The sequence below is a fragment of the Cyprinodon variegatus genome, unplaced genomic scaffold, assembly GCF_000732505.1.
Source record: "Cyprinodon variegatus isolate N-32 unplaced genomic scaffold, C_variegatus-1.0 Scaffold462, whole genome shotgun sequence".
Taxonomy (NCBI): Eukaryota; Metazoa; Chordata; class Actinopteri; order Cyprinodontiformes; family Cyprinodontidae; genus Cyprinodon; species Cyprinodon variegatus.
The window spans coordinates 288707-302039 of NW_015150915.1; the positions used below are offsets into that span (position 1 = coordinate 288707).

The following is a 13333-nucleotide window of genomic DNA, read 5'->3' on the forward strand; positions in this document are numbered from 1 at the left end:
TTAAACCAAATAGTTCACTAGACGGCCCTCTCCAGAAAACCTGATTTTGGTCCTCCTCCTTGATTTACATCATTCCTGGAAGGATGCTAGCATTAGCCCGCATTGCTATTAGACTCCTCTCTCTTTCGCACCCAAATGGGCGATTACAACCAGTGACCCACCTGCAGGCTGTTAGTTTATTGTTGCTACTTGTGTGACTATTTACCTGTTGACTAAGAGGCGAGGGAATGATGATAACTGAACCCTGGCTAACTGCTAATGATGCTAACACTTTATCCACAAGAATGTACACACAAAAAAAGACATATCCTTGTTCGTACCCTAATGGAAAAAAAAAAGGCGATATGAAAGAGAGTCAGAATGAGCTTTCTTTAAGTTTTTTTTTGCCATTTCTGCTTCTGTCTCCTTGAACCCCAGTCGGCCTCGGCAGATGGCCGCTCACACTGAGCCTGGTTCTGCTGGAGGTTTCTTCCTGTTAAAAGGGAGTTTTTCCTCTCCACAGTCACTACAAGCATGCTTAGTGTGAGGGATTGTATTCGAGTCAATGAGTCGATGCAATCAACTGGTTTTCTTTAGATAGAAAACTTTGAATCAATGTGACTGTATGATCTGTTGAACTGTAAAGTGCCTTGAGATGACATGTGTTGTGAATTGGTGCTATAGAAATAAACTGAATTGAATTGAATTAAGTTTTTCTTCCCTTAAAAATTAACATGAATTTAAAGCAGGTTTCAGAAGTAAATATAATAGAGTATTATAAATTATTTAAGTCACTTTAATTCCTTTAACTTCAACATATGATGCTGTTCCAGTGTTTTACAAAGCTGACGAAGATGTGAATGGGAAGGAAAACCTTACATGGTTATCACAATTCAGCCTCATTTCCCTGCTATTCATAAATTAAGGTATAAAAATACTCCAAATGAAAGAGTTTAGTAATTTCCATATTTTCTGTTATCAGGTTTCAGTTCCTAAAATAACTCTGCTTTCACTTATTCCTTTCTCCTCACCGACTTCCAGCATAACTGAAAGCCTTACTGCGTAATAAAAACAAGTGCTTTAGGATGAGGTCCATGAACAGAGCAGGAAGCTAACCAAAAATGAAAAGGGCCTGTGGACATTCCTGCATCCAGAACCTCTCACCCCCCCACCTCCACCCGCCCGCTTCTATTCTCCATGTATTTCCTTACTGGCACAAAAACGCTGCCCTAATACTTCGGATTCTGGCTTTCGGGTTTAGGGCCGCTCCCCCCAAATCCCTCCCCCACTCACACTGAACCGCACACGTTTTCTGAATGTTCTGCGGATCAGTCCTCTCAGTGCAGGCAGCATGCTGCCAACACAAACAAGTATTAAAGCAGCAGGGATAGCTGAGCTTCCAGTCTATCACACCAAACTTGGGAGAAACAGCTCTCCTAAACACTCCCCCCTCCCTCCCCCTTTCTGACTGTCTCGCTCACCATCTCCTATTGACTTAGATCGTATTTCTTTCTCTCACACATGCCTTCCTCCCCTCCTCCTGTGGATTTTCCAGAATGTGCCCTTTTACAGTGAACCGACTAGCCAGACTGCCCACATCAGACGCGCGCAGGCCCGGCGCGGCAGGTTCTGCTCCCAGCAGACGGTTTAACTCTGCCTTTTAATTAAGATTGGTGCATCTTTTCATAGCAGATCCTGCAGTAAATACAGAGGATGCCGTTTTCTGATGTGAACGCCGCCCCCATTGGCATTAAAACTGAAATAATTTTTCTAAACAGAAAAAAATATTAGAGACATTTTATCTGCTACATTATAATCAGTTATAATGTAAATAATACAAAAATCCTACTAAAACGGATGATTTAGATGGTTTTCATTTAACAGGTCATTAGCAGCAGATGACTGTTACCATCTTAACTAAGTTTGATTTAAGAGAAAGAGTTAAAACCTCTTAAGTTTTCAACCAAAAATTTTAAAAATTTCACTGCATTTCATGCAAACAGATTTTTTTTTATTTAAATGTCTTTAAAAAAATCAGTAGCAGTTGCAAGAATCAATTAAACTGATTGTTTTTTTGCAGAGGAACTCATGGTAGGTGACTAAGCAGCACTAAGACACAAAAACCATAAAGGAAACATTTTCAGAAGCTTTTTGGTGGCGGACTGCCTCCTTTCTCCCAGAGAGAGACTCCCTCCTGAAGGGGCCATTTTTAAAATACGTGCAAATCTGACGTTTGTCAATCAAGCCAATTCTTTTTTTCTATTTCATCAAATTATTTTATTAAAAACCCAAAATAACTTTTTTTTGGTTTGAAGTCCTTATTTGGCCTTTTAACAAAATATGTAAAAAGAAAAAACAGAAATACATTGTTGATATTAATAATTTATTACTATGCGATAAGTCTAGATAATTTTTTGTGTAGTCTTCTACTGGCTGTTATCAGGTATATCTGATTGTGTACAATAGGATTTTGACCAAAGTTTTTACCATTAAATTATGCAAAACGTGTCAGACGCAAAACATTTCAGAAAGCGTACGTATCAAATATGATACATTTGGCAATATAGGGTTAATATATGATAACATTTCAAGCTCTTGCACATAAATAACCCCTGGCTGTTTGTAGCGGTTTTCAAACATTGTTCTATGGGAGACCACCTATTATAGGTCTCCAGCCAATCACCGATCACCAAATCTTTAAAAAGCCTGATATGCTGATTCCGACTTCTTTTTATAATAATCAACACTGTGAGTTGTTATAAAAGCACAAAACACAAGATATTTCAATCTTTTCTTTTTCCTGTCTGGCAATGTGGCAAAAAAGAAAAGTCTTGATGCTAAAAAGAGTCCAACAGATTTTACTTTCACAAGTGGAGCAGTACGGCTATCGCTATAGTGTTCTGCTTGATTTATGCATATGAATAGCTTTATTATAATTCATGCAAGGAGTATAATAGATTATATGGACACTGAAATGCAAGTAGAACAGGAAAAGTAAAGGAGAAAAGATGAAAGAAAGAGGAGATAAAAGAGGAGATAACGATAAAACATCTTCAAGATATTTCAATCCTAACGTACCGATAAAAACATTAATCACTGCCAGTGAAACATTAAAATCTTCTGAAATAACTGCTTTCAAATCTAACTTAAAGTTTAAGGCAATGATAGTTGGTGGTTTTCAGACCTTTACAGAGGAAAATCAGATTGGTGATAAAGGTTGGTTTCACATCTGACTATCCAACTATCGTATTTGCCCTTAATTTAGCATCTCAAAATGAAGAAAATCGAGGCCGATCTATGAGCTGGCTGATGAATCGATGCACCCCTGCTGCTGTTTGGTTACTTTATTATCTTTATTGACAAAAATAAAGGTCTGTAAAACTTTCAAAAAAGTTTACACTGCAAAGTTTGGAGGAAATTCTAATTTAATACCTTGAGTTGATCTCTTTGTTAATCCCAACGTTGGTGGATTAGCAACATAAATCAAAAACCAGTGGATTTATTATGACGTCATAAATACTAATAGGGAGTTAGCTATTATTTCAGGAACGATTTCCAGTGTGCTCTGATGTATGAAATCATCACCTTATTTGCAGTTTAACTCTACATTGTTAATGAGTTCTAATTTCCTAAAGCATATTTAATTTTTTCTTACGAAATAAATAAAAGAAATTAAGTGTTTATCGTTTGCCATCAGTTCCTGAAAGTTGTGTTGAGGAGCCAAATTCCATGGCAGAGGTAAAACTGTGCCAATAAAAACACCAAAGAGCATTCACTGGAGCTGGTGGTGAATTCTGTTACTTTTCCATCAGTCTGAGGTCACAGAAGAACAGTAATAATATAATGGAGGAATGCTAAAGCCAGACAAGCTTCATGCTTCATTGGTTTATAAAAAAAAAAACCCTGAATTATTCCAGATAACTTCGGGAGAAACGAACGGTTATTGTTGAAAGAGAAAAGGAGGGGGTGGGTTCGCCGTCGTAGCTCAACTTTAATTTAAATAAAACTAAGATTACAATAAAAAAAAATGGGACTATATTTCCTATTAAGGCAAATCCATAGCAGAAAAAAACACATTCTAATATCTCTATACATTCTGCTTTGACAAAAAAAATAAATTGAAAAACGTATTTTCCTCCAATCCCAGTTCAGGCTGTTGGGGCTGATAAAAACAAAACAAAACAGTAAAATATAAAAATTATTTGCAGCCTCCACACTGATTAATCTTTAATCTCCAACAACCACAAACCCTTAAAGCATTTTATTTTGTAAGTCTATAACAGGAATCTGAAAACCATTTGTATTCAACTTTAATTTGATATCCTAAATACGATCCAGTCCAACAAATCAAGTCCCTACTTTGTTGCCTAGTTTGCAATAATCATCCCAGGTGGAAATGCAGCGGTTCTGTGAAGATTTCAGATGTTTTTTAAAGACAGGGATTACTGCAAAAACTGAAATAAAAATGCTTTGAAAAAATGTGTGAATAACTGTATTTGACCTTAATTTAGCAGGTAAATGGGATTAAATAAGATTTTCTTCAATCGGATGAGTATTTTTGTCCTTAAAATAAGATCATTATATTATTATATATTTGAAATAAGACAAAGCAGTTTTTTTTCCTTCTTAATTTTAAATTATCTTATCGCACTAGATAATAACCTTCCCTTATCTGCTCAAAGAAGACGGGAAAAACAAGACAACAGCCACAGAGGAACACAATAGTTTAGATCAACAGCTGTTTATGTGTTGAAAGGGTCTAATCAACAGAGATGGCAAAAGTACTCACTTTCCGTACTTGAGTAAAAGTACAGATACTTGTGTTAAAAAATACTCTGGTAAAAGTGGAAGTACTGATTAAACTTCTTTACTCAAGTAAAAGTAACAAAGTACAGGCTTGTAAATTTACTTAGAGTATAAAAGTAAAAGTAGAAACCACTTTTTTCATGCCGTTGCCTACATTTTAAATGGATGTCTGCCAATAGGACTAGATCTCCGTTGTGTTCATTTTCAATCATCTCGCCGTCCATGCTACTATGCTAACGCCACCGCCACCAAGCTGCAATGACTTGCCGCGAATGAATACCGCCGAATCTGTCGATTCATCTTGTAGTGGTGCGTCAAATGCAACGTAGATTCCCATCCAATTAAATTGAATTTGGTATTGATGACGTGAAAAATAATAACGGTAACTCCATTGAAATGATTAAAAACTAAAGTAACGAGCAATTTTTTTAAAATGTAAGGAGTAGAAAGTACAGATATTTGTGTAAAAATGTAAGGAGTAGAAGTAAAAAGTCGCATTAAAAATTAGTAAAGTAAAAATATCAGAAAAATCTACTTGAGTACAGTAACGAAGTATTTGTACTTCATTACTTAACATCTCTGCTAGTCAAAGTCCAGAACTTAATCCCATTAAGAATTTTAAGAAGGAGTTGAAAAATAAATATTTCTGGGTCTCCATCCAATCTGTCAGAGAATTCGCTTTTATAGAGAATGTGTTTTGGACCATCCTATAAAAACCAGACATAAATGGGATTTTTTATTTGAAAACCTTTAAAGTTTATGATTTTCAATGCAGGACATGAATAGTTCAACTATTATGGATATTAGCTCAGCAATTTATCTAAGTTATGTTATTTCCATTGAAGTTAAAGGAGAAGGTTGACATGTTTAGTGAAAGAATATGAACGTTTAACTATCAGGTTAATTATTTGTTAATTAGCTGAATTCCAATCCTTGTCTTCATACATTTGTTGCTTCTAAATGTTTCACATCACAGTCCAGACTTCAAATCTACATTTTTCAAAGCCACTTCTATTAATAGTCCCTATCTTTAGGCTTTATTTGTCATTTTAGATGTTTCTAATGTTGTTTAAATGAACTTCTTTACTAAACACAAGTTTCATCAATAAATATGACCAAACTGTCGTATAAATGTCGTCACATGTGGCCAGAACAGGATGAGGCCATGTTTGAATATTCTTCATAGTGACCCGTAGGCGTCACAATAATATAGAAAATACAAAGTCACGCCACAGCACACCAAGTAAGGCAAATATTAGAGCCCAGAGCGAAAAATGACTCAGCAGTGGAGCATTTCTCTTCAAATCCTGGATCCAGTGTTTAGATTGTCAGAGGATAATGCTCTAAAAAAAGGAATGAGTGAACAGTTTAATGGAATCTCTCAGATCGCTGTCGCTATCATCCAACACCCAAACAATTTAAACAACTGGAAGGAATCCAGGCGGTAAATCTTCCACCATGTTTGGCTGTTTTTGTCTAATATGTTGAGATATCTGCATTCACACAAACAGCCCTGTAAGAGTAAACACACCCACACAGACCTGACCCTACAAATCTGTTCTTTATTGAAGAGTTTAGTCATATCCAGTCAAAGAGGAAGAAGGGGATAATCTGGTCAGATAAAAACCAAAAGATTTTTTTTCCTGCCTGTGGAATAGTATGTATGGCAGAAAAGAAGCACTGCGTATGCATATTACGCTAAATACAGTGATGGGACTCAATGGGAAGCACAGTGGAGGCACCATCATGCTGTGGCGGTTCTGTTCTTCAGCAGGGACTGGGAAGCTAAACCTGATATTAATATCGCGTATCGGTCCGATATTAGCCAAAAAATTATCTGATTTTATCGGCCGACATCTTCATTCTCTAATATTCTCATGCTGATAGAAACACTCTGCTTTTGTTAAAGGTTATTGGTTAATTTTACATTGCTACATGGTTCTCACACCTTTTACTGCTGACTTTTGTTCCGCGCTTTAGTAAAATTACTTGAAGCCTTTTCTGATATTCTACAGTATAAAATAAGTTATCAAATCTGTATGATTCTGCAATATCGGTATCGGTCATTTCTCAAAGCTACATTATCGGTATGGTATCGGAAATGAATAAGTTGTATCAGGACACCCCTAAACAGATACAGGAAGATGTAAGTTAGTTGCTGCTTTTACATCTTTTTCATCAAAATTTTACATTTGATTTAAAGTTGAAAAGCAGGATTGTAAAAGCCCAATCTGCTGTGGTTTCTCATGGCGCCTGCTGCCATTTCATTACTGTGATTGGCTGAAAGTAAACTTTAGTAGGCAGGGATTAGGTGCCTATCAGTGGTGGAAAGTAAACGTACATTTACTGATAACTGTACTTCAGTACTTGTTTTTTTTTTTTTATTTGTTCTTTACTTGAGTACTTTTTTCAGGGGCTACTTACTGGAAAAATTTGAAATCTAGATAAGTAAGTTTTCTTAGTTTTCTTAAAATAAGTGCATTTGTTCTTGGATTGAGGACGTAAAAGAGACATTTTGTCAATGGAACAAGAAGATTTACACTTAAAATAAGAAAACACAATTGCATTGTCTTATTTCATGTGCATATTATCTAATTATCTTATTTTAAGAGAAAAAATACTCATTCCATTGGTAAATCATCTCATTGACCTTCTCAAATTAAGGGTAAATACACTTAATTTAAGACATTTTTACTTGTTTCTAGATCGTTTTTCCAGTGTATAACTTTCATTTCACTACATTTCAAAGTAAAATATTATACTTTCTTCTTCACTACATTTCGAGGAAGCTGCTGGTTACTTGTTCCTTTTGGCTCATCTTAGCTTTGCAATCTGCTGTTGCCGTTTTCTTTCTAGAAATGCAATTTCAACCTGCAACATAGCAGCACTTAGGACTGAATTTGGACACCGCTGTTTTAGAGATTTACCAATATTCCACAGATGGAAGAAACTCAAGGCAGATATTATCTTAGTTTATCAATTTTATTAAGGCGTCAGTTGTTGCCATGTGGCCAAGGTGGTCAGTAGGAGGAGTTCTCAAATCAGAGGTTCAACCTTAAACCTACATTCCATACTGAAAGTGTGAGGAGACTTTTTGTTTTCCTTTTTGGATTTATGTTAAATAACTAATTATAATCAAAATAGCTGTCTTTATTTTTGTGGCGTTTTCATTCCGAAGTTCTTTACAGGTGGGAGTAGAATTGGTTGCAGGGTGATTCTAGGCATCAATACATCAGGTGGTTTCTAAAATTTACAAGGTTATTTACAATTACTTTGAAAATTATACAGAAATGTACTGATATTATAAGATCTAATTTATATATTTGAATACTCAATTATTTGCAGAATGGAGTAATTCAATACTTTAGCTTGAGTAGATGTTTGACTGAGTAACTTTTACTTGAAATTAATGAAGATCTGACTATGAGTATAAACACGTTTACTCCAAGGACCACTGTTGAGTTTTTCATCCACCAGTGGTGAAAATTAATTGAACAAGTTCTGCTGAACGTTCCTCCTCTGCCCTTAAAAATCTGAATGGGATTAATAATGTGTAGAATTTAACCTGTGTGCTACAGATTACTAATCTAGTCTGCCAGATTACAGGGAAGCTGGTTATAGTTAGAAGATGCATGGATACAGGGATATTTTTGGGAAACATCTGTTAAAGGAAGTAAAAGACTTCAGGTAGTTCACCTTTTAGCAAAAAACATCCTGACCTACAATCACCTCTGTGTGTCATAATTATCCAGATTTTAATATGGTAAAGAATCTTTGCCAAGACATAGAAACTGCTGTATGTAGACGAGCTTCAGGTGTTTTCCAAAGAGGAATACAGAGCAAAGCTGGTAGAGATTTGCAGCAGAAAGTGGTTCTACAACTGACTGACTGAGGGATTCTTGCACACAAATAGCCACCATACCTTCTATATTATGTCAAAATAAAAAATTCATTTAAAATTTTACATTTATTTTCCAACTATGCTCTACTTTTTGTTGTCTGTTAAGATTTATTAAAATAATCTACTTTGGTAACTGTAGTTCTAACATTGTAGAATAATTTAAGAGGTGTAAATACTTTTGGGAGTCACTGTACATCCACTAGCTGAAATGATCCACTTCTCTTCTGGCTTTTTAAGCCGCCTGGCTTCCTACTCCAATCCCCCTCCTGTGTTCTGTCAGGACATTGTTTTGTCATTCTTGACACTGATGTAAACTGTTTAGAGAGGGACACTTTATCATATTCCCGGCTCGAGTCTAGCCACTCCTTAAAAGGCCAGAAGATGATACTGATGTACCTGTCACTACTTGGGATCGCATCTCTGGTCCTGATGTCATCCCAGGGGAACGTAACAATGACTCCAATGGCCTATTAACCCAATCCTAAAACGCTGATTCAATTTACGTTCTAAATTTCAACTAATTCTTCAGAATGAGACTCAGACAGCTGGAAGACAACAGTTGGTCTGCTGCTAAATAGATATAATGGAGGGATTTCATGCTTCACATGCAGCAGCGGAATGAAACAGAAGCAGTGCTGAGTGATGGGGCTATTTGGAGGACAGGAAACATCCCACCAGAACAATGGCCATGATGTTGTTGTTCTACAGGTTTGAACAGTTGATGTATTTTGTTGGGCTGTCTGGAGCCAGAAATTAATTTTCATTAATAACAAAACATATTTTGGATTTCTTTCATCTTTGGCACTTCAATCCTGGATAAGCCCCCAAATTATTATTTATCCCGCTTATTGTCTAGGAGATTAAAGGATGAACATAACACTGTGAAAACATTTTTAAACTGGTATATAATAAGATAGTTGTGTTCATAAATTATATAAGAACGTATTTTAAAAGTCTAAAGGAGAAAATTGGTCCCATTTATGAAGTAAAAAAATAAGAAGATTGAATTCAATAGCACTATTCAAAGAAGGCAAAGCAAATACCTGGCAATGAAAAAAAAAGAGTAACTACTCAACTTATCCATCTTCCTCTGAACAATCACTGCTGCTTAAACCTATAACAAACAGAGGATACTTTCTTTTCCCATCATTTCCATTCTTTTCCAATTCATACCAACCAGATGGGCATTTCATATGTAAAGTTATAACCAGCAGGTTAAGTCCTTTTCTATATTCTGGTGATATTCTTCTGTAAGAAACATAGGTCATTTTTTTATGAATGCAAGACGTGATAAAACATACATCATAAGCAAAATAAATGGGAATCAGGTGTAAAACCTATTTCAAGTAAATACGGCTGAAACAATTAATCAGACTAATCAATTATTGAAATACCTGTCAACTACCGGTAATTTAGTCATCAATTAATCGTTAAATGGAGGCTAGAGACTATAAAACTTGTCTTAAAATGACAGAAAGACCCACTTAGAGCAGTAATTATACCAAAGTTCTAAAAACAATTATAGACATTTTGCATTTATAAGAAAAAGGAAATGTTTTCCTCTGTCAATATGCTCTATGCTCCAAGTTTAAGGTTAACCTGGTTTAATTTAATAAAAAATCGTCTTTAAAGAAGATTATTAATCAATTAATTGAAAAAAATAGTCGACAGATTAATCTATTAGTAAAAAAATCATTAGTTGCATCCCTAAAACTAATCATCATCCTGTAACTTCAATCATATTAGAGATTTTAACACGTATGACTTTATTTTTATACAAAACCTGAAAATACTATAAGGACAAGTTGACTAATATTCGAAAGCGTCATTGAATGAGAATAGAACAGCTTGTCTAGAGATATGAAATGGAAGTATCACTGGAGAAAATGACAAAGGAGAAGCTTGATGTAAGCATCAACAGGAATCAAAATGCTAGAGCAGAGTTTATTTACCACCAGAAAGAAAAGATTAACCTTCATCACCAAGAGAAAAAGTCATCTCGCTGCCAAATGACTAACTGGCACCAACTCAGCTTCTTTATAGGCTCCATGAACCTCAGCATGCAACATATAGTACAACTCCATTATGTCAAAGAACCTCATTGTTGCACGACCCAACAACACGCTTAGACTTTAATACCATCACTGCTCCAAACAAACAATAGTTCACAACATTTCTGCTCTTTATTGAGGCTTTTTCCATTTTCCTTAATTTTCTGTTGCTGTTATTTTATACACAATGATAAACTTGGATTTGGTACATTTCCCAATCAATCCTTCTCAGTTACACAGAATTCAATTGGGCAGTTTGATAACTATATAGTATTTGTCTTTCCTTTCGCTTGTAAACTTGAGTTTTATATCATTCTTTTATAATGGAACCATATCTCATATGCTTTCCCTTTACTTTACCTCGACTGTTGGATAATATAAAGACTATTCTATTCTACTCTAGATTATTTCATTCTGCCTTTAGATTTACCGTTATTATTACAAATTAAATAAAAACACAAAAACCTTAACTCAAAGTCTATGTGCATTTCTTATATGATAAAAACTAGAAGGACATTTGGTTTTCCTCGCCATGCTTGTGAAACACTAAAAGATAGATAAAGGATGAGGGGAAAAACACAAACAACAGCAGAGATTTCCCCACCACATGTTAAACATCTCCTCCTCATCCTGGTTCAGCATCCAAACTAAAAACCATGTGACTCTTAAGCCGAATACCATTTCCAAGGCTTTTTTTTTAGAACTTCAGATAAAGGATAAACAAATCCAATGAGAAATGGGATGCTCCTTTCCAAAATATAAAATCAGTTCTACTTTTTATACATCAATAAACGTGACTGATCATGCAATTCATAAAGTTACTACAGGATTTCTCTTTATCCTTGTTAAAGAATAAAAAACTGAATTAATAACCAAATGCACCCAAATGAAATATTATATTGGTTTCAATTCTTAGCTATACCACTTCAATTTAGGAGAGAAAAAGTAAACTTTACTTAAAGCCACAGAACAGACAGAAATCTTTTGAAGTTCACCTGAAGAGGCCTGTAAACAATCCCAGAGATTTGGAGAGTTTTAGCCAAGCAGAGTTGGATTTATAGGATGAAAAACCTGCTTTTTTGCAGCTTTCTTTACCCTTCTTACAGATTTGTTTGTATTCTAGTTATATTGTAGACAACCAAATCCATCTTTGTGTCATCTGCATAAAAAAGAGCAGGAGTGCATCAGTCAGACTGACACATGCAAACACCATTCATCACCATAATCTGCAAGAATAAAATATCTGGGAAGCTCGCCCTTTTACTTTACATTGCAATATCTCTTTTTTTTCATGCAAAGAATTTAATATGTCATAACAAAAACCATATGAGTGCAAACCCCATTGTCTGCAGGGTTTGGCTCATAATAAGCTCCATTAATATTCGGTGCTGCCATAGAGGAGGGGGAATGGGGGGCATCTGATCCCACTGTGATGCACCAGTGAACCCATTCAGATCATCAGCATACCTTACTCTTAACCTCAGCAGAAAGTCCAAAGGCCGGGCCGCTCCTGAAATGTGTTGTCATCCTGCAGAGAGCGTCTGTGATGGCAGCGTTAGAAAGAAATGGAGAAAGCAGGTTGCGGTGCTCTGTCCGAGGCAGGGACACGCAGCGCGGAAGTCCTCAGGAAACCCGGAGCTAGTCTCTCCTTCTTCGGATAAACCTGTTTAATTAGCCGCGGTTCCGCTCGGAGCAGCTGTAGAAACCTTCCTGACAACTTTCCAAACTCTTTTCGGAATCTTTTAAACTCTTCCCATGTGTGTGCTCTCTGATTGGCTGGAGCCGCCGACCAATCAGGACGCAGCCTCGCCGTCTAGTGGGAGTGATGTCATCGCTCTGATATTGGGCTTTTTTAATCGGTGTCATTTTTTCCACCTTTAGTCCAGAGAAGGATGAGTTCTGCTGCTGTTTGGACGGAATATTCTGTTATCACTCAAAGGACCTAAACTCTTTCTGTGAAGTTTTTGTTTTGTAGAAACATTAAATGTCACATTTGATCAAATGGAAACAGGGAAACCACATTTTGATGATTTTATTTATTGAAGGAAAAAGTTATTCAAACCACTGTGGCCCAATGTGAAAAAGTTATTTCCCACTCTTTGCCACCCTTTATACAGTAAATGTCATTAAATGTTTGCCATAAGTGGTGATGAGGAAAAACTTTGGCCCAGTCTTCTTTGTAGAGTAAAACTGAACTGAAACATGCATGAAAGGCTGCAGCGTCTGTGTTGGATGTTTTAGACTTGGAAAAATCAGCTATAAGAATCTTATTCATATTTTCTCTTTTTTTTAAATGCCAGCTGTTGGAGAAGCTGGTGCACCTCTGAGGGCTTTCCTGGTACCCAAATGTGTTTAAGATTAGGTCAGAATTATAATCCCATCAATTAAGGCCCCGTCCACACGAAGTCAAACCCTGGCCTAAACTCACAAATTTTTCACCAAACCAGCCTCTCATCCATACGAAGCCGGCATTTCGGGGGTCTGTAAACAATCTTTTTTTTATTAAGCCTTCAGAGTGGGAAGATTTTGAAATGCCGTTTTTGCTTTTTCATCTTTAAGCTCTAACCACATTTTTTTTCTTACACGCAAGCGTCAT

The 13333-nt window shown here is 36.0% G+C and overlaps 1 protein-coding gene across 1 annotated transcript in view; it reads right to left on the minus strand.

The window, feature by feature from the left end:
* cnn1 (calponin 1, basic, smooth muscle) overlaps nucleotides 1-12481 on the minus strand; it is a 25085-nt gene extending 12604 nt beyond the window's left edge. The window contains exon 1 of the mRNA XM_015389477.1: nucleotides 12205-12481. Coding sequence (XP_015244963.1) covers nucleotides 12205-12264 — 60 coding nt within the window. The 5' untranslated portion in view covers nucleotides 12265-12481. The remainder of the gene's footprint in view (nucleotides 1-12204) is intronic.
* Between the last annotated feature and the right edge of the window lie 852 nt (nucleotides 12482-13333).